Source organism: Epinephelus moara, chromosome 5, assembly GCF_006386435.1.
Source record: "Epinephelus moara isolate mb chromosome 5, YSFRI_EMoa_1.0, whole genome shotgun sequence".
NCBI lineage: Eukaryota > Metazoa > Chordata > Actinopteri > Perciformes > Serranidae > Epinephelus > Epinephelus moara.
This window is the reverse complement of record NC_065510.1, coordinates 27815516-27836474: the sequence shown is the minus strand read 5'-3', so window position 1 is coordinate 27836474 and position 20959 is coordinate 27815516. Positions and strand designations below refer to the sequence as shown.

At 42.4% G+C, this 20959-nt stretch overlaps 1 protein-coding gene across 3 annotated transcripts; it reads left to right on the top strand.

Moving 5' to 3' along the window:
* Positions 1-718: 718 nt before the first annotated feature.
* On the top strand, positions 719-20299 carry mafgb (v-maf avian musculoaponeurotic fibrosarcoma oncogene homolog Gb). 3 transcript variants are annotated; one of them, XM_050044513.1, is made up of 3 exons: positions 719-1086; positions 14556-14621; positions 14713-20299. In XM_050044513.1, exons 2-3 carry the CDS (start codon positions 14586-14588, stop codon positions 15196-15198), a joined length of 522 nt encoding a protein of 173 aa, XP_049900470.1. In that variant the 5' UTR covers positions 719-1086; positions 14556-14585; the 3' UTR covers positions 15199-20299. The 3 variants fall into 3 exon arrangements, with proteins under 3 accessions (XP_049900470.1, XP_049900471.1, XP_049900469.1); XM_050044514.1 differs by lacking the exon at positions 719-1086 and adding an exon at positions 1126-1792; XM_050044512.1 differs by lacking the exon at positions 719-1086 and adding an exon at positions 13758-14393.
* Positions 20300-20959: the final 660 nt, after the last annotated feature.

The following is a 20959-nucleotide window of genomic DNA, read 5'->3' as shown; positions in this document are numbered from 1 at the left end:
ATGGTCCTAATAGTTTTGTTGTTAAATTGTACTGTAATTGAGGATGGATAGTGTATGATGTATGTCGGGTTTATAGGGGTTTATGGCTTTCATTTAGCTTCTGAACTAAAAACAGATTGGGAAAAGTGGGATTTTAAAGTTGTCAGGTAGCCAAACAGCGAAAACAGTTACTGATTCAAACAAACAGCATCAGTTCGTATTGCATATGAAACCAAAAACACATATTCTAAATTTCTTTACAACCTCACAGCCTCAAGACAAACGATTAAAAAGTGAAAAATGTTTTCTCTGGAACCTGAATTAGGAAATCATCACTTTTGAAACTGCTATTTCATGTCCTTTTGTAGAGGAAGTACAACACTGATAAAAATCTACGTGTCAGTTAGATCATTTTTGTAAAGAAGGTCATCAGCTTAAAAAACAGGACCTGTAGAGTAAATTGTAAATCTGTCTTGGATCAGTAATCAACATTTCTGTGTGTGTGTCACAGTAAGTTAAGTTTTGTTTCTCTTTTTTCCCACTTTCTGGCAGCTTATTATAGCTGTTTATTAATCACAAAAAAAAAGTCAAATTAGGAAAAGTGCAGCCCAGTTTATCCTCAACCCTGGTGTCACATTTAAATCCCCCAAAGTTGATGGTAATCAATAAGAATGACAGCATCAGATGTTTTCATTTTAATTCCATCTCCCTGTACTATTGTTGGAGCCAATCAGTCAGCTACTTCTAATGTTAGCTCTAAGTTTAGAGATATGCACAGAGGTGGGGGGGGGCGCCTTGTCACACTTTCCACACTGACTGTTGTTACAACCGTCCATCACACAGTAGTAGCGTCTCTTGTCTCTTTAAATGCGGGTTGCGTAGATCCTTCATGAATGAAACCATGTGATCCAAACATCATTTGACGTCTGGCGCCTCCGACCATAGACTAAAACAAGCGAGGAAGGAGTGGATATATGTAGACCTGCGAGAAGGCGTGAGCGGAAAAAACATTTCTCCAGCTGTCTCTCTCCACACCGGGTCGACCAGCCATCGGCGAAACCCAACCTTCGAAGGTGCGGTGGGCGAAAGGCGCCGGTTTGACTTCTGGTGAGTCAGCTTTTGTCGAAGTCAAAACTGAAATTGCTTTTAAAAAAGTGCTGAATATAGATGTGCTGTTTTGCTGAGTGTGCACGACCACCGCCGCTGCCATGCCGTTACCCGCCGCGCTTGTGTTGCCGCTTTTCCCGGTGTTCGCCGCTGCCGCTGCCGCTGTCCTGCTCAGCCGAACTCACAGCCGTTTAAAGGGCAGCAGGCTGGTAGTGCTGAATCATCACGATCCAGTCGTCATCCAGACCCGCACATGCTGTTCCGAGACCGGGTCGTTTCACGCGGAACAGCCACGCTAACCGACCAACCGGTGATTTCATAATAACACAGACAAAGGGGGTGTACGTTGCGTACGGCTGTCAAGCTTAAAAAAGAAGCCATGTGTCGGAATTAGAGGACCGTGCGGTGCGGGGAGTACGAGAGCGAGTCGGCTGTCTGTGGCGCTGGTATGGCCGGGGATTCCCTCGTTTTACGGCCACTAAATGGCTAGATATTCAGAAAGGTGAGAGTAAAGAGAGCTAGGGAACAAACCTGAACACAGAGTAACAACTTAGGGCAGCGGAAACCCTCGAAAACAACACACAACCTCAACGCTAGCTTCCCCGGCTGTCCTCTCCTCGGGGTGCTGAAGCGGCAGCGGCGGACACAGACCCAAAGCCTCCCGCTGTCGCTTCACAAACTGACTTCGTCTGTTGCTCCCTCACAGGTAAGATGTGCAGTCAGCTGTTCGTTAAGTGGTTTTTATTTGTGTTGCGGGCGGTTTGACGGACTCTCGATGTAATCTTTCCTGCTTGCTGAGTTGGCGGTGTGACAGAAGTGGAAATGTGCCTTAAAATAAAAGCCGGCGACAACAACAAACAACAAACAACCCCCCGGCTGTCATTGTGGTGTAACTGTCAACCGTCCAGCGGCTAGCTTCAGAGTAGCCTCCCGTGAGAGGGCAGCGGTGACTCTGCTCCCGCGACTGTTTTGACATTTGCTTTGTGTGTCAGACGCTGTTCCTCCGACAGGCCTGCTGTTCATGTATCTACCAACATTATGGTGATACATTTTTAATGTTTAAGTCACTTGTGCTGTCGGTTTAAACACAGAGAAACAGTCTATTTCCTGGCGTGCCTGGTTGTACGCCGGCTGGGCTCGCGGCAGAGATGCTGATTCATCACAACGTTGTTATTTCTCAACGTTTGCGCGAGCAGAGCGGAGGCATGAGGGAGCCATGGCAACATGGCACCGGCGGCAAGCGGGCGGACAAAGGTCTGGCGCGAGGGAAGGAAGAGCTCGGTTTATATTGGGGGGTTTGGCTTTGAGATAAATAGGCCCGGTCATGTAGTGGATGTTGACGTGTTTATGGGATAATTAGAGCTCGCGTGGGCTGCGGAGTGTGTGTTTAAAATGTCATTAGTGCTAAATTTGTTCAGTTTTTTGTGTCAGTGAGGTTTGGTTAGTCAGCGGGATCAAATACATCTTCAGTCAAAGTGGATTTAAGGCACAGGCTATGGGGGGGATGTGCACACAGGCATGATAAATATCACGCTGTAAATTATTTAGGCCTAGTTTATTAACCTGTTTTCACTTTTGGGTTATGACTGGAATAAAACATCTTAACAGTTACAAGCAGTCAGCCTGTGATACTCACTGTCCTTGATACCTTGCAATGACCTCACTCACCTTCTCTCAAAGTCTACATGTTAAATATATTTTGGTTGAAAAGGAGGCATTCCCATGTCAGTTTATGTTATGTTCACTGCTCATGCAGCCACACAGAGGCTTGTGCTAAAAAAAGAAAGCACCTCAATGAACTGTAATGCGCTGCAACAGAATATCCTCTGATTGATCTCTTGTAGATGGGCCATTATCTGCTGCCTGGTAGCAACCTATGAGCACTGCGACTCTTAAACACTGAGGAGTATTAGGGAGGCTCTGTGGGCTCAAGAAAAACAGAAACTTCACCCCCTAATGACTCCATATCAGCAGCTTTAGTTAGAGTCAGCACTCTGCGGAGTGTATCAAAAGTATGTAGTAAGCAAGTTGGCAAGTACTGTAATAGAGGGTCATAATGATGAAACAGTTGTATCAGTATTGGAGAGAAGAGCAACCCCCCCTTACTGTCTCTCTCTCTCTCTCTCTCTCTCTCTCTCTCTCTCTCTCTCACACACACACACACACACACACACACACACACACACACACAACCAAGGGGCTAAACTTTTTTTATACTTGGTATCAGTATTTAATCAGTGCTTGAAGTGCATTTCTCTGTCAAGTACTTTCCCCATCCTTCCCTGGTGTTCACGGTAATTGAACGCTGACCAATGCTTATGTGTGCAACTTTGCTGATGGTGGCGGAGCGGCAAGGCGCGCGGAGCAAGGGGGATGAAGGAAGAGGGAGGAAGAATGAGAGATGGGATTTGCGGAGAGATTGAGAACAAGGACCTTTTTGTCTTCAAGGCATTCCCCTGAAAATGCTGAGGCGAAGCAAATGCGCTCTCGCTTGACAGATGGCGTTTTCACTTGTTACTTACCACAGCTAGTTTCTTTGCCTTGTCGTGTGCATGTGTGCATGTGTGTGTGTGTGTGTGTGTGTGTGTGTGTGTATGTGAGAGAGAGAGAGAGCAGGAGATATAAAACACCTATAAGATGCTAAGATCTAGTTGCTGTAGGCGCTCTGTGTGTGTGTGTGTGTGTGTGTGTGTGTGTGTGTGTGTGTGTGTGCGAAACAGAGAGAGAGCACAGTAAGCACCAAGGTTAAAAATTGTGTGTGTGTGTGTGTGTGTGTGTGTGTGTGCGCGCGTGTGTGTGTATGTGTGTGTGTGTGTGTGTGTGTTAGGTGCACTTGCAAGATGTAGGAGAGGGAAGTGCTTTTACTATCAGTTGGCCATTACAACATTTTGCACTTGGCAGTTGATTCCTCTCCATCCTTTAACAATGTCTGACCTGAAGCTTCTCTCTCCAGGAGGAAGTCCTAAGTAATGAGTGTGTTTTACCACATCAGACATGTGTGTGAGTGTGTGTTTGTGTGTTGAGTGTTCATAGAAACTTGTTTGACTCCCTGCATGTACAGAGGTCAGGTTGATGTAACACTGTGTAAAACCTCCTCTAGGTATGTGAAGAAGGAGGGATGGGACAGGAGATTCTGAGCCTTTTATCCTACCGGGAGGAAGAGTTTAACTCGCGTTAAGAACTGAAAAGATTAGTCGATTAATCAGTTAGTCAATTAGGGAATTTATCGGCAACCATTGTCTTACTTTTTTAGCAAAAACTTTAAAGAATGACTGGTGCAGTCTTCTGAAATGAGAATATTACTGTTTTTATTACCCTTTTATAGTAGTAAACTGAATATAGTGGGGTTTAGAGATTTGGCCGGATGCATCGCATTTATAGATCTAGATTTATAGACCAGTCTATTATTCTAGAAATAATTGTTCATATCGATTGCCTTAAAAACTTTGTCTAGGTTTGTGTTTTATTTTGGGCTGCAAGTAATTATTATTTTCCATTATTGATTAATCTGCAGATTATTTTTTGGAATGATCAATCAGTCTATGAAACATAACAAAAGCAAAATGTGATGTCTTCAGATGTTTTATTTTGTTGACTAAAGGTCCAAAAAATACAAAATGTGTAGTTTACAATGATATATGAGAAAGAAAATCAGCAAATCGTCTCATTTGAGGGCAGAGAGCAGATCATTTTTGGCATTGTTTCAGTGTTCTTGCTTAAAAAATGACTAAAACAATAAAGCTTTTATGTAAATTTTGCTGATGGACTAATTGATGTTGATCAACCAATCAATTATTTGTTGAATTGTTTCTGCTCTTTGATGCCTTATGCCTAATGTACAGTAAGCTACTTACTGATACACGCACCTGAACAAAATTCTATTCGATAGCTTACTTTAAGGAATATAAAAATGTTCTTCTGCAAACCTTCTCTTAACAAAACAATATTAATGTTTAAAATTCATCAGTGTTTAAGTTTTTTTTCTTTCTTCTTTAGGCAAGAACTTTGCCTAAATTATAGTCTGAAATGAGAATAGTTGTAATATTGCCAGGAAATCAAATTAAAGAATAAGCAAACAATACTAAGAACCTGAGCAAGGTAGTTGACCATTTTTGATACTTATTTTAAGGTGATGTTTTGGTCCTAACACCGAGCCTTACATTGTATCATGTTCCTGTTGTACTGTTGCTGGATCCATCCCCGCTCTGGGAATTGTGTTAAAGAAGAAACTTCACAAAGCCTTTATTGCAGCACTATAGTGCTGGATTGCATTAGATTGCACAGGTGTTCACAATATTGTGTCCACCTCCTGTGCGTGCGTGTGTGTGTGTGTTTGTTTGTGTATGCGTGTGTGTGAAAGAGTTTGGTGTTTGCGGAGATAATTTCTGAGCGGCGCCTGCATGTTTATGATCTTGTTTACTACTGGGATCCATTTCAGAAAAGTCTTGTTATGTTTGCAAATTTTCAGAGAGTGGGAGAGAAGTAAAAAGAGATAAGTAAAAGCAGGAATAAAAGACGGAATGGGAGAGTGGGTGAGAGAGGGAGACAGAGAGAAGCAGAGAGAAAAGGAAGCAGTGGGGCAGATCAATAGTTGAGTGTTTTTTCTCCACAGTAATGATGAAATATGGTGTAAGCAGATCTGGTGCATAATCATTGCTGTGCTCCACTGTTTTTGCTGCTTCCGTGTGAGTGTGCTGCATGTCCTTGTGTTGTTTTGACTTTGTGTGTGTGTGTGTATGTGTGTGTGTTAAATGCACCCTCCCTCCACAAGTGTCTTGACTCCTTATTTACATAACCTCACCGAGAACTGAAAAATGTAGGAAACCAAGATAAATCCCATTGCAACACACACGAGAAGTCAAAAGGATTAAGAGATGGGAAACATGTTTAAGTGTCTCAAATTACTGATCCAACCTCCTGTCCTGAAATGTGTTCAAACTCCAATATCACAAAGCCACTTATCTGCACTGTATCAATAATCACTCCATGATCAGCAGCTTCAAGTTCTCATGTTTTCTCTCCAAGGACCTTTGGGTTTATTTTGGAGCTTTTTGAGAAGGCTCCAGTTAAAGTAGAGACATACTCGTTCCCACACATACACAAATAGACACATACGCTCCATACTAGAGCTATGATTTTGTTTTGCATGCAGTGTCGAGATATCGAGAATGTAGCCGTGGAGATGCAAGGCCCTGGTAACAGGAGTATCCGTACCAGCGGTTGTCTACCAGTTGCATCATCTCTATGCGCCAAATTGCCGCATTTTTTAACTGCAGTGTGACGATCCCAGAATTGTGGTATGAATTTCTGAACCTTTTAAATAAGAAAGCACATACACATACACAGTGTGGATCAATGCCAAGGAGCAAAGAGAGGGAACAGAGACATGTGTGTGTGTGTGTGTGTGTGCCTCAAATGTGGCACCTGCTCTTTGCCTTCACCCGTGACATGAAATTATTTCTGTGCAGCAACAGTTCTCACCTGACTTCTAATTTCCCCTGTTCACACTGAAGCCTAGTTTGGAAACTTCATCAGAGATGTTCTGAAACAAACTGGGTGCATCTTTAAAACACCTCTATGAAATCATCTTCAGAGTGATCGACTGTAACTCAGGTGATGGAGTGCTGGAGTCAACTTTTTAACCATTAAACCTGATTAGAGGTATTTATATTGATCCTCTCTGGGGGCTGATTCTTTTTCGTTTTTCTCTACTGATAACTAAAATATCCCAGGAGCCTTTTTATCCATGTGTTTGACCTTTGTAGACAAAGCTGACTAGGGCTGCAGCTAATGATTACATTCATTGTCAGTTCATCTGCCGACTAATCTTTTGATTTAATCGATTAGTCGTTTCATCTATAAAATGTCAGAGAATACACAAAATTATTCATCACAAGGTGATCTTCAGATGTCTTGTTTTGTGTGATCAACATTTCAAAACTCAAAGATATTCAGTTTACTGTCACAGAATACTGAGAAAACCTGAAAATGTTGACATGGAAGAAGCTGCAACCGTGTTTTTATCGTCCTGTTTTCTTAAAGAATAACTTAAAAGATTACGTACATGACATCCGATTGATTGAAATTAATTGACCAGTTGATTAACCAACCTATGCTTTCAGCTCTAAAACTGACAAAGCGGAAGGTGAAAACCGGAATTGTGGAACACAAGTTTAATTTTAATTTCTATTGTTCCTTTTTACTGGAAACTGCACAACATATTTTTATGTGATATTAAAAACAGAAATACATTTGGATGATGGCCAAACACTGAGTGGACTACTTACATACAAACATTTAAGCCTTTGAGATGAGGAAGAACTCTTTCATCCGGATAAACCTTAAGTTCCTAGCATTTGTTTCCTTTCGAGGCATGGCTTTATAAATCTAATCACTGTTACCTCGCACTAACAATGATCACTTCCATGTAGATGACTGGCAATTGATCAGTTGCAGAGATATGTGAACTCGGCAAACTTGTTGAATTCTGTTGTCATTTTTAGCTGCAACTGTAACATCTAAAGATTTTATATTTAAACACAGTGGTCTGATCTATCCGATGTTTTTGCTGAGCTTATTTTATGTACTTATTTTATTTTGCCATGAGCTTTGTTGAACCAAATCTATGAGCACAGAAGCTAAACAATGTACTGCTGTGGACGGGAGCTGCAGCAAAACATATTTAACCAACCTAAAAACTTCAATATCAATGCAAGTGTATGCTTGATTTGAATAGTTGCTCAGCTTTACCTTAAGCACTAACCAATAGAGGCCGTGGTTGACCAGCAACTCAAATGTTCTGCTAAGTAAAATTACTTTTTGTCAATGGAGTCTGGTGGCTTTGATATAACAGCCTAAATTCCCCGTCGGAAATGGCTGTCTGACAGCAAGTTGAAAATATTCTAAATAGAGTGTACACTTAAACAGATGTGGATTTGTTTGTTGGGGTTTAGATGGCTAAACACTAACCAATTGTGGCAGCGTTTGCTCTGCATCCTTTCATTTTATGTACATGAAGCAAGGGTTTTTTACAAGGCATTGTAAATAAACATTGTGATTTGATCTATATGTGCTCCGAGAAGATGTCGTGTTTGGCTAGTCTCACGAAGCCAGACCTACTCTGCACTTTGTTTTAGCATTGCCACCACTGGAGAAAGCTCTGTCTGAACCTACCATAAATCCGTACTAAGGGGAGAAAAAAATCGCTCTGGGTTGTTTGTATTTTTTCTAACCAATCACAGTTGTCTAGGGTGGCACTAAGCCCAGGATGCAGCGATGGCGCCCTTGCAAAAAAGTTCCAGCCACTGGCAGGCTCATATTAATGTTTGGCATGATGTGAAAAGCAAAACTGAACTAACTATACGAAGGAAAGGAGGCACTGGAATGCACATGCCCTCATACTTTGGTCCTGTGGGTGTATTTTTGTGAGCGATAATTCCTGTCATACCATCTTAAATGAGTGGCAGCAAATGTGAAACCTTAAAATGGTCACCAGGAATGTCCCGGTGCAAAAGGCCACTGCTCTCCGTGACACCTCCATGAGCTACACATGCATCTCCTCTTGTTAATTCCTGGTCTCAAACATTTGTTTCTGGTAATGATGAATGCATCCCCACAGTCGCACCATGTTTGCTTTGCTGGTGCACTAAAACTTTCTCTTTGTCTCGACTTCGTACTGCTGACCTGGGGATGTACAGCGTCTGGGGGAAATAAACGTAACATGTCGTTTAACTTATCGCCGTCTCCCTCGCAGCCCTCTGTTTGTTATCCACACACACACATATACACACAAAGAGGGAACCAACTTAACCTACGGTACATGCTTTTTTTCCTCTTACAAAAAAAAGCACTTATGAAAAAAAAAAGGGAGCCAGAGCTCAATTGCCTGACAGTGCAGTTTTTTTGCTTGTGTTGGGAAATTTGTCATCACACTCCGACTTACTACCTGGAATGGGAAAAACGTGTCGACGCCAGGACTTTTTCTTGCCTTTAATAACACACTTGCACAAACGCTGTCTCGCGCACACTTAACCAGCACACACACACACACACCAACACACACACAATAGCCTTTTTGAACTCTCAGAAAAGTGTGAAAGTGATCGCTCTTCTCTCTCCATATATTATAATATGCATATGAGGGGCCAGGCTCTTGCTCCTTTGCAAGTTCCTTCACTTCCCCTGTTTTCTCCATCTCCTCTGCTCCCCTCTCTGTCTGTGTTATCATGCTTATTTCACGCTCTGCATACCTCCCAGTTAATAGCCTCCTGCTCCTTCTCCACACACACGGCTCCAACTGGGGTGTCTCTTCTCCCCCGCTCTCTTCAGTTCTCCTCCGTCTCTCCACGGCCCCCTGTATCTCTGCTGTGGAGCCTGCCCCCTCTCTGTATACACAGGTTGCCATTATCGCTGATCTGATTCCTAATTCTCAATTAGCCTCCACACAGTGTTCATCGTTAATTATTTACCAACTCCCTCATCACCCTCGGCCCATGCTAGATCAATGAGAATTGCTCCCTCTTCTTCTTTTTTTTTTAACAAAGCCAAGGTGGACTGCAGCCAGAAGCTGAGTTTTGTGGCGCTCGGAGGTTTTAATTCACGCTCCCAACGTTCTTTTGCTCTCTTTGTGTCTTTCCATCGTGTCCTCTCTGTGTCTTCACCGCCTCACTCGGCTGCCATCCTTTGTGTTCTCCATTATTGCTCAGAGAGTTGCCTGAGGGAGGAGGCGCAGTTAAGGCAGTTGTTATGTTGGGATTATTCAATAAAGACAGACTTGCCACTGCATCACAACCGACTTGTGACTCTTACAGTCTATTCTTGATCATTCTCTATATGCTAGCTTGTTTATGCTCGCGTACACCCACACACACCAGCCCCCGGGTCGTTTTTGAAGCGTCTAATCTGGCTATTTATTTTCCTCTGTGTGTGTGTGTGTGTGTGTGTGTGTGTCTGTGCAGCATGCCACCAGCCTTAAGTAGGAAGTCTCTTTCTAAGAAATTCCTCTCTGTGTGGTGGTAGTGGCTGGAGCAAAAGGTTCTCTCAAACAAGATTAATTAGAGCTCCGTCTGAAGCCAGACACACACAGACACACATGCACACTCACACACACAGAGTTCATTATGCTGTTCGTCTGCACTACATGAAGAGAAAGGAGTCGTGCTTTATGTCTTGTGCTCTTTAATCTATCTTTATAAACCCCATGATCGCTGTGTTCACCTTCTGCCATACTATTACTCGAGTTTTCATCCTTTCTCCAGGACTTGATTTGTCAAGAAGACAGGATGTGAAGCTTTTTCTGTGTGTGTGTGTGTGTGTGTGTGTGTGTGTGTGTCTGTATCTGTGTGTGTGTGAGACAGAGAGCAGAAGGTTGGGGGGAGAGGGAGAGATGGTCAGCAGTAGTTTCATTGCACTGGATCAGCTTCAGAACTTTTCTAATTGGAGGTTTTAGTCGTGGTCGTTGCTGAGTTCAGGGTTTTTTTTCGACCCCAATCCCCCTCCATCCATTCCTCCCTCTCTGCTCCTCTCCCTCCATCTCTCTCTTTCCCCTACACCCCCCCCCTTCCCCCGTACCCAACAGCTAAGCTCTTACAAATGTGTTGAGGATGCATTTTCACCCAAACGCTTTCCCACCCCCTCTTCTTCCTCCTTCTCTGCTCCCCCCCGTCCTGTTCCTCCTCATCGGCGCTCTCCCCTCCATCCCCACCTCTGTCCCCCTCCTCCTCCTCCTCCTTTTCCTCTCTACTCACTTGCCTCTCTCTTTTTCTTCTCTTCTTTCTCCCTTGTCATTTGCACCCCCCACCCCGTCCTCCCTCCATACTCAGCATTTTTCCCGGCTGTGGGTGTGATGTCTCCGCTGTAACGCTAATCAGCTCTGGAGACGTCAGCATTCTTTCAGTCCTCCTTCACCACCACCAGCTACCCCCCCCCCCCCTCCTCCTCCTCGCCCCCCTCCTCCTCCTCCTTTCTTACCTAGTCTGTCTTCACCTTGGTATCCAACCAACTCCTCACCCTCTTTTCTCCTCACTTTCTTATCTTTTCTTCTCTGCTAGTCGTATTTTACTCATCTCCACTGCGTCTCACCTCTCCTTCTTATATCCCTGTCCCCATGTCCCGTCCTCTGTGTTTGCGAGGATGTGTGTATGTGTGTGTGTGTGTGTGTGTGTGTTGTCTCTCGACTGTAACCGTAAGCAGCTCTGCTCTTGAGTTGTCAGCGTTCTTTCGGTTGCTCCATAAAAATACAGCCTGCCACAGCAAAAAAGCTGTCTGTTGTAGCAACAGTGGCTGTGGCATTGACCACACCGCAGCGACCACCCCGCAAGCATTATGGGAAGGACACCTCTGGCACTTTGTGTTTGTGTGTGTGTGTGTGTGTGTGTGTGTGTGTGTGTACATCCAAGATGAATGGCGATGCCTTTGCTCAGCAGATGATCCTTAACCTGGGTGACTTACACATGGCCTGAGCGCTCAGACAGCGCTCACACAAAGTAGTTTATTGCAGTTTTATGCTGTGGTGCAGGTCAGGCGTTTTGTTGTCTAACCTTGATGAAATAGCCCCAAACATGATACAATGTCCTGCTCTGCAAGTGCACAATACTAACACCACTACTACCACTACCATAGCTATAACGAGTCAGAGTTTTTAAGCAGAAATGCCAAACATCACATAGTTCATGCTCCTCAAATGTGAACAGATGTCATTGTTCTCACTCTTTTATGATATTAAACATAATAATATCTTATAACAAGCTATTTGAGGACACTACTTTAGACTCTGGGAGGTTGAGATTTATTTTTAGGGCATTGATTTTATTGAACAGGTGATTATATAGAGACAGACAGGAAAGGAGGGAATAGATAGAGGAGTATCACATGCAACAGCCATATGAAACGTAACTGATGATGTTGTGGTTGTGTGGAATGCGTCTTAACCATTCGGCTACAAGGACGCCCTGGTCATCCTTTTCTTAAGTCATTAGAGTAACTTGGATTGTCTCATGATCAGATGATAATTACCGCAAAGGACATGTCCTTAAAAGTAAGCTCTACTATCTGAAACTGAAGAATGATTACAAAGGAGCTGTATTGGTACGGATATGGATACTACAAGTACCTTTTGTGCACCTGCAGTAATTCCATTTGCAAGTTGCTTTTATCTAAGACATTTTAATTATGTGTTGTCAAGTATGGAATAAAACCCCTGAACCGTGCATGCACAGTAAGCTCAATTTCCGCACGTGTCGAGTATTGTTTAGCACTTTAAACATAACTACACATTTGCACGTTTGTGCAGCCGAGCGTTTTACGTGTGTGTTTTATTGTGCCCCACTGGCATGGCGGCAGGGCAATGTGTATGTGCTCGCTGGCATGCTTTTTTGTTTGTATGTAGATGGGGTTATGGGGGGTTGGGGTTTGGGCACAGGGGAAATAAGTGAGTGCCTGGCAGGAAAACAGCCTCCTTTTTGCCCCCTCTGTTTTCCCTCTCTTTTCCACCCCCACCCCCCAACAGCCACCCTCAGTCTTCATGTCTTTGATCCATCCATTGTGCGATGATGCACCTCCAGCTGTGGGAGGCTGCAACCCAACAAGGCTGCGGTGGAACATGAAGATGGAAAACATTTGTTTATTGAGGAAAAAGCTCTATGTATACACAGTTAAATGAAAGACCATTTTAATTGACTGATCCTAACCCATTTATGTGAAGTGCTGAAGTCAAATCCTTTGAATGAGGCAGCGCTGTTGCTCCATCACAGTAAAACTCCTATGTGAGGAAAAGTGTAGCATCTCTCTTTCCCCATATTCTTCATCATTTCTCTGAATTTCTGACTTGCTGTGCATTTGACGCACGTTGTGTGCATGCATGATTGCTTGTATGTGCTTGTAGAGTACGTTTTTCTTTGATCTACAGCTATTTATAACTGTAGGATTTGTGGCAGCGCTCGCATAAACACTCACGCACCCTCACAGACAGACGGAGGTGCATTGTGGGGGAGGTTCACTGGAACGCTCAGTGCCTTGCCTTTTGACAGAAAAGTATAAGAATGAAACGAGAACAGACGCGTTGCCTCATGTCATCACTTCCCTAAACAAGGAGCTCTTTAAATTACCCAACTTGTGAATGACTGAAGAAACTTATTTTTAAATCTGCTTCTTACCTTTTTTTTTTTTAAAAAGTGGCCCTGGTGTGAAATACACAAGAGAGTATAGATGCATACAGGAAGACAACACACTGTGTTAAATCAGCAAATTGGTTTAAGTAAACTTCTCATTCAGCTGTGTCAGGTGTGGAGGTTTGGCTGAAAAGCAGGTGTTTTTATGCTTTGATGACAACCACATTTCGCTGTCCATTAGGCAGCCAATCACATGCAAGCACGTCCTCTCATTTACCACCCCCACCTCCCCGTGCCTGCAGCTATGTTATGGGCAAATCCTCGCCTTTTAAGAAAGGAGTTAAAGGGTTGTAAGTGGTGTAAAAACAGAGAGGAAGGTGGGATAAAAGAGAGTCAGAGGATAGCAGAAATTTGCACAGCAGGAGAGGAGAGGAGAGGGAGGGGTGAGAGAGTGAGATCAGGAATCTGCTGAGTCATCATGACTGGTCTCATGATGATCCCTCAGCAGCAGCAACAATAGCTGCCCTTTATCAAACACACACACACACACACACACAAACCGCACACACACACACACACACACACACAGGTCTGAGAGATGAGAGCCGGACCAACGCACCATACAAAGCATCTCATTGAGAGCTTGTGGAGATGCTCATCTGTGGAGCTGTGCGCTCTAAGGACTGATCTCATCTTTTGCACTTCCAGGCTCCCTCTTTGTTGACTTCTGATTCACACTGTCTTGTCTCCAGCCTTTTGTCTCTTGTTTCCATTTTGGTACAAATGTGTATACATCGTTTTCTTTAATTCGCTTTCATTTTCAGCCCCACTAGGTGTATGTGTGTCTCTGCTTTACCACTTTGCTGCTACAGTCTTCAGTAAGGTGTGTCTGTGGTTGTGTAAAGGCTCTAACAGTTGGTTTTCCCCTGGAGTCCTTCCCACAAATTTCACCACTTCCTCTTCTTTTTATGCTCATTTCATTGCTATTGGCCTGAAGCCAGCCAATAAGAGTTCAACAACACCAAGGTAGTGGGCACTGTCAATGTAACTACCAGGAAACAGGAAGTCAGGGAAATTCTAAGAAAAGTTTGTGTCACTTTCACTCATACTCTGTGACACAGATGCACGATATACTGTAACATGCTCACACCACAGTGCTCCAACAGTAGCTTTAAACGTGGTGCATCTCCCCTGAGCCTGGTGGGTATTGATACACACTTAGTGTGTTCTTTATGATCATAGGGAGCTGTTGTTGTTCTTAACACAAATGTGTTATTTTTTTAATGCTATTGCTCTGTTAACTGGCTTTGTGCTGTCTCTTATGATGTTTCATATGGGTAATACTTTCTTGTATCTCCGTAGGTCCGTTCAGAAGAGCAAGGCTCTTGTGGCATGACGACGACTAACAAAGGAAATAAAGCCTTGAAGGTAAGAGAGAGCATTCTTAAAGTGGATTCTCTGTATGTGATATATTGCTCTGTCTCTTTTTTACAACCCGTCTTCCTCTTGTTTCCTCCAGGTGAAGCGTGAGCCGGGGGAGAATGGCACCAGCCTCACAGACGAGGAGCTGGTGACCATGTCAGTGCGGGAGCTGAACCAGCACCTCAGAGGGCTCACCAAAGATGAGATCCTGCAATTGAAACAACGGCGGCGCACCCTGAAGAACCGGGGCTACGCCGCCAGCTGCCGGGTGAAGCGAGTCACCCAGAAGGAGGAGCTGGAGAAGCAGAAGGCCCAGCTGCAGCAGGAGGTGGACAAACTGGCCAATGAGAATGCTTCGATGCGGGTTGAGCTGGACGCTCTGAGGTCTAAGTACGAGGCGTTACAGACCTTCGCCAGGACTGTGGCACGGAGCCCCACTGTCGGGGTCGGGGTGAGGGCTGGAGGGGGAGGAGGAGGGGGAGGGGTGGCGTCATCAGTCATTGGCCCGCTCATACCAGGGAAGATGGCAACAGCGACCAGCGTGATTACAATAGTGAAGTCAAAAACAGATGCACGGTCTTGAGGGAGGGAAAGATAGATGAGGGCGTGTCGGGATGGAGCTCAGCTGCGACAGAGTAATTCTTCTTCTCTGCTGGCCACCTTTCCTCCACCTGCACTGACGTCAAACAGCTGGGCAGTCTCGATCACATAGCCTCAGCACGTTCCCATCAACTGTCTCAGAGCAGTGCAGGTGAAGGAAAGGCTGGAAGCAGAGTGAGATTATTGAGACTATAAAGATGCAAGTCCTTGGTCAGCGCATGATCATTTAGCACAGGACAGATACACAGGGTTCCTACGGTCACTGAAAGCCTGGAAAAGTCAAAGAATTTGTTTTATTCCAGGCCAGGGGGGGAATGTAATTGCCAAAACACTTGGGAAAAATCATGCAATTTTGTTCAGTTGCCATTCGTGTCAGTCAAAGTGTTCAGTGTCAGGTTTTACCACTGGTAGATCTAGATATCTGTAAGTGCATAATAATCCCATCACACATTTGCACACTAGACTTGAAGCAGACGTTTGCCTGAACCGAGATTTGCTACACCAGAAAAAATATTCCAAAACATGCGTTACATAGAATCAGAAATTGATATAAAGGGTTCCAAAATAACACACAAGATTTCACGTGACCTGCTGATTTCAGTGGCTGAAGAGAAGTCCGTCATGCTCCACCTAGCCAAGAACCTTTTCAGAAAAGTACTATAGAAAAATATATATTACACAATGGTGGTAACTGTATTTCTACTGTTTTGTACTGTGTTGTCATTCACATGAGGTCCAAAGTGTATTCTTTGTGTGTCGATTGTTATATATCAGGAATTCTGTGAAATTCTGTGGCGCGTGTTCGTTTTGGTATTGCTATATTTAGTTAGCTGTATTTTTTCTACAGTCTCTTCACTTTCTATGTCCAGCTCTCTAGCTCTTACCTATTCTTTCTCTGTCCTTCCATTTTTCAATTCCAACTGGTTTCCATCATAACACACAGTACTTCCTGGATCTAGCAGACAGAGGGGTTAGAAAGGAAAAGAAAAAAAAAACCCACAACATACTATAGAGGAAAGGAGATATAGTTACTAAAAGTCACCGACTTTATCTCGGTTTGTAGGATTTTTCAGGGAAACGGTCGTTTAAACACCAGAGCTCAAGGTCTGTGTGTTTGAGCTCCTGTCAAAAAGTATATAGAAGAAAATCGGAAGGGCAAGTGCCTTGGTCTCCTAATGATATGCATCAAGACGAAGTCAAGAGGAATTGTGGAAGGACGGTGGAGATTCAATGCAGGTGTTTGCTTATACCTGTGCTTAATGTGAAACACTGACCAATCAGGAATCAGGTTGTGACAGCATTTAACTCTGGCTGTGCGTTGTTGTATGAGTTGTGTAGTAGCAGGATTATTAATATGAATAACACCCATTTATGTGACTCGGCAGTTCATTAAAAATGCTTTTTTGAAAGTTGCTGATCTGTTTTGAGTACAAGTCCTGTTTATGTGGAGTACTTGGTTTGCATGTTTATGATTTTGATTGGCTCCTGACTCTGAAATCTAGGTTATTACACCTACAGCAACAATCTTGCCTCAAATCAAAGTGGTTTTTGTTGCATTCCTCTTTGTTTTTAACCACAAAGCTCACTTTGCAAGTGCAAGTGTGATTACCGACAATGCAGCCAACCAGCAAGGACAGCAAAGATACTTCTCTGAATTCCCAGTCACACAAATGGGATGTCATTTCACACGAGTTTTCCCATAAACAGTAGTCTTACGTGGTGTTCTATACTCCAAGAATCTGTGTCTATGTATGGTAGAGTCTGGAATTTTATAAAGACAATTATCTTTGCATTGTTTGTAACGACCTGTTGAAAAAAAAAAAAAAAAAAAAAAGGTATAACAAAATCTGTTTGATATACAGTATCTCTCTATTTTGCAATTGTACCAAAAGTGGCTTAACTACTGAATAGCTTTGTTCTTTCTCTAGTGACTAGGCACGTGTGTGTAACCGTGTAACTAGCGTGTGGTGTGCCGTGTAGGTATGTGACGAGGTAACTATAACGTTCACTATTTCATGGATATGACTTTGATCCTTGTTTGATTTCAGGCCGAAGCGGGTGATGACACTGTGGGTAACTGCACTCTTTCTCTAATCATAAGATCTATGTCCTCCCGGCCCCGTCGTTCAGCTCCAGCACTGCAGAACGTGTTAGATCATTTGTTTATCTGCTCACAATCTGCAGTCATCATTTGTACATTTTAGCTTCACTTTAGCCGACCCATTCCTTCCATTTTTGAACCCGTCTCTGGCTGTAATTTGGTTCTCGCAGTCTTGAGAGCTAGTAATAGCAGATAAAATGACCACTGAGATGAGGAAGTGTTCTGGTTAACCTCATAAGCTTCGTGATATTGTGTATTCAGGTCATCTGGCAACATAACAGACATAGGAAACTCAACATCAGGCCTATATGGCTGCATCACCCCTACTCCTTCAATAAGTTATTTTTGTAGTGTGTGATAAAACTATTTGTTTTTGCTGTGTACATTTTATATAGTTCTGTACATATAATGTTCCTGTTTTGTTTGTTTTTGAATTGTTCTGTAAGTGTCAGGGAAGTGAAACAAATTTGTTAATGTATTTGGTGTTTTATGAAGTGAAAAAAAAGTGTATTCTGCTATTTAATGGTTTGTCAAAGAGTTAGGTTTACTTTACAAAGAACAATTGCCTCAAATTGTTTTTTTAACTGATGAAAACCTGATTTAAATCATTTAACAAAAGCAATTTACATTATTAAAAAAAAACCAGTACATACATGCAGCCTTTTACCTGAACCGCTACTTTTCCACTGTGAAGAAAAAGGGGTTAACTAGCCTACTGCTGTGCAGTTATTAAGATTAGCGAGGTATGTCTGTGTCTGTACCCTACATTAGTATAAAGTCAAACAGATGAACAATGAGCAAAGGCATTGGAAGGGAAATGGGTTTGAAAAATATTATTTCTCCATAATCTTTACTCTTTTTTATTTCGTTCAGTCATAGTGAAATCAGAGAGCGACAAATGTCAAATGAAATTTTTTTAAACGTCTCATTATCACATGGTATTCAGCTACAAGCAAATACAGGTATCACTCTGTGTATTTAAGTATGTGCTCTGTATTTGTTTTTAAAAATGTGTCCTGTTTTGTGCGGTCACATTTGATTTTCTACTGTATTTTTTCCTTACATTATTTCTCTCTGTCGCCCTGTTGCTTCCTGTCTGTCTTTTCATTTGCTTGTTGAATAATGTTTTTTATTTTTGCTGGCAAGTCCTGTGTGGTGCGTGTGGTCACGATGGTGTAAAATAGGAAGAAACGCGACGCAAAAGCAAAATAAGAAACTCCCCGGTGCTCGTCAAAGTGTACATACTGTATATGTGCTGTTGTCAAACAATATGTCTCCACCCAGTCTGTATTCGTATGCTCCTCCTGTCCACAAAGGATGCATACTGTGTAAGTGTACATGGTGGCCGCTGTTTAATAGACATCTCTAATTATGCAAACTGTGTAGGGCAAAATTAGACCTACTGCAACACAGGAGCAGTGATGCTTTCGTAGTCGTCGTGTCAAGTTGTCTGTTTTATAATTGCAAGGTACCTGTGTAATGTGACGAGGTTTAAGAGCTTATATACAGAGTGTTTAGTATATGTGGTTAATAACGGCAGTACCAGTTTGTCTCTGTTTAAATTGCTTTCCCAGAGTGCCACTTAACAATTAACTGTGAAAACATGAAATCATCAGAAAGGTTTGATCCAAGAAAGTAAAATCTACCGTAGCTGCAGTCAGACTAATGAATATCATTATTCTTGTCTTCCAGACTCGAATATCTCGTGGTTTGTTGTATTTCTTCCACGTGAAGCAGTGTGTCAGGTCAGGGTGTCAGAGGTGAAACGTCACTGAAGTTTCTTCCTAGTTTTCACTCAGCAGACCTGATCAGCTGACAGCTACTGACCTTTAGTGATGATCAGACGGGGCAGCTTGGTGGCTTTTCATAACAGAGTTTATGAGCTTGTAAGACACGCTGACCTTATTTCCCGCTGCCTGTACAGGGGTCATACCCTCCTTATGAAAAGACATTTCATCACAAACCCAAGCAACAGCTCCTAAAGCGCATCTATAAATATTTTACAGAGGCAGAAAGGAGTGGTGGAGACACATCTGATAAGACCATTTCCCACTCCACTTATCCCATCCCCTTTTTACAAAGTGTTAGCGAGTTAACTCAGCAGGCTCCAGAGCCCTTCTTCAAAGCATCCGATTCTTCTGGAAGATGCAAATCATTAACTCCTTATCTTGCTGCTTGGCCAATCGGTATGTAGTCATTCGGTTGTTTTCCCGTCTAGTGAATCACGCCACCGGACTCTAAAAGCCCTTTCACCCACCTCCAATGCCGATCGATGAGAGTAAATGAAGCGAGGATTCCTTTGATCGTTTGTTTGGTGTTTTCATCAATAATAATGTTTGTTTTGTACCCTCTTCTGCTGCTCTCTCTCACTCTCTCTGCTGCCCTTATCAGTTGCACAGCCTCTAACATGAATTCTTACCCAGAGTTTAGGTATCACATCACGTTAACTTATATTTAGTTTTTTCTTGTAACAGTCTCTTGCTTTGATTTTACTCCTGGTACCATGCTTGTTTTGTTTTTTCTCCCATCAAACCACATGTGTCTACTGGTGAGCGTTTGGCCAGGGTAATCATGGGGATATTTTTGTGTTTCTAAAAGTATACAATGGTCAGTTTAAAGCTATAGAGAAGTAGTGACTTGTGTGAATATGGCAAAGCCTATTCAGAAAAGCCCTTGTAATAGGAAATTCTGTGTTTTGTAATATTTCTGTATGGGGTGTAATAAATTATTCTACGACAGTACTTTCTATGGGAAAATACTTAAAATGTGACAGTCTTTGTAAGTATTTATCTTCAACTAAATTATTGTACTTTCTTTTGCAATTTGTAGATACGTAAGTGATGATGACAAGGTATTGGTAATCATGAAATTAACTGTTTCATCATCGGTCTGATGCATCTTTTAATTTATTGATGTATATACTGTATGTTTGTTGATAAACAGCTTACTTTATTTTGTATATGACCAATAAACATGTTTTGAAATGGAACAGCTTTTGTGGGTTTTGTTTAATGAAGGAGTAAAGGAACAATATTTTTTAACATATACAGCTAGCATGTTGTTCCTATTATCAGCTACTGTTATAGTTAGAGGACAGATATAGGATGCATTTAAATTAATTCAGCAAGTCAGCCACTTAAGTTTATTATCTTAATTACTGTCATTACCATACTATTGTTGTCACGATAGTGGAAATTCTAACTCTGATACAATACCTTGAAAAATACTAATAATTCAATATCATTTCTGACACCATGGTAAAAATACTGTGGATAACTTTTAATCTTTAATTCAAATATATATCAAGGCTATAACAAGACAATGATAACTTTTCTTGGTTAGTAGCAGAGAACAGCAGAATTACTGTAGGAGAGACTGGGGATGGTTGTAACACTTTTTGTCTCAGCACCTATAACTCACTTAATTTTTGTGTCAGAGCTCTCATACCCTTATTTCTTGACTATAAATAGCAAGTTTATTAACTTCTCCAACTATATCATAGAATTCATTAATTGATGTAAAATGTAACGAGCTCCACTGTTACAACCTGACACACTACTGGGGTAAGTTGAGGGAAATATTAAAGAAAATTACACAGTAACAAAAAATACCCATAAAAAACTGATACATATGCTAATAACCA

Coding starts and splice junctions, on each gene's coding strand:
- mafgb (XM_050044512.1), top strand. CDS start 14,334: ATGCTCACACCACAGTGCTCCAACAGTAGCTTTAAACGTGGTGCATCT. Junction 14,394..14,555: donor GTGCATCTCCCCTGAGCCTG/GTGGGTATTGAT, acceptor GTATCTCCGTAG/GTCCGTTCAGAAGAGCAAGG. Junction 14,622..14,712: donor AAGGAAATAAAGCCTTGAAG/GTAAGAGAGAGC, acceptor TGTTTCCTCCAG/GTGAAGCGTGAGCCGGGGGA.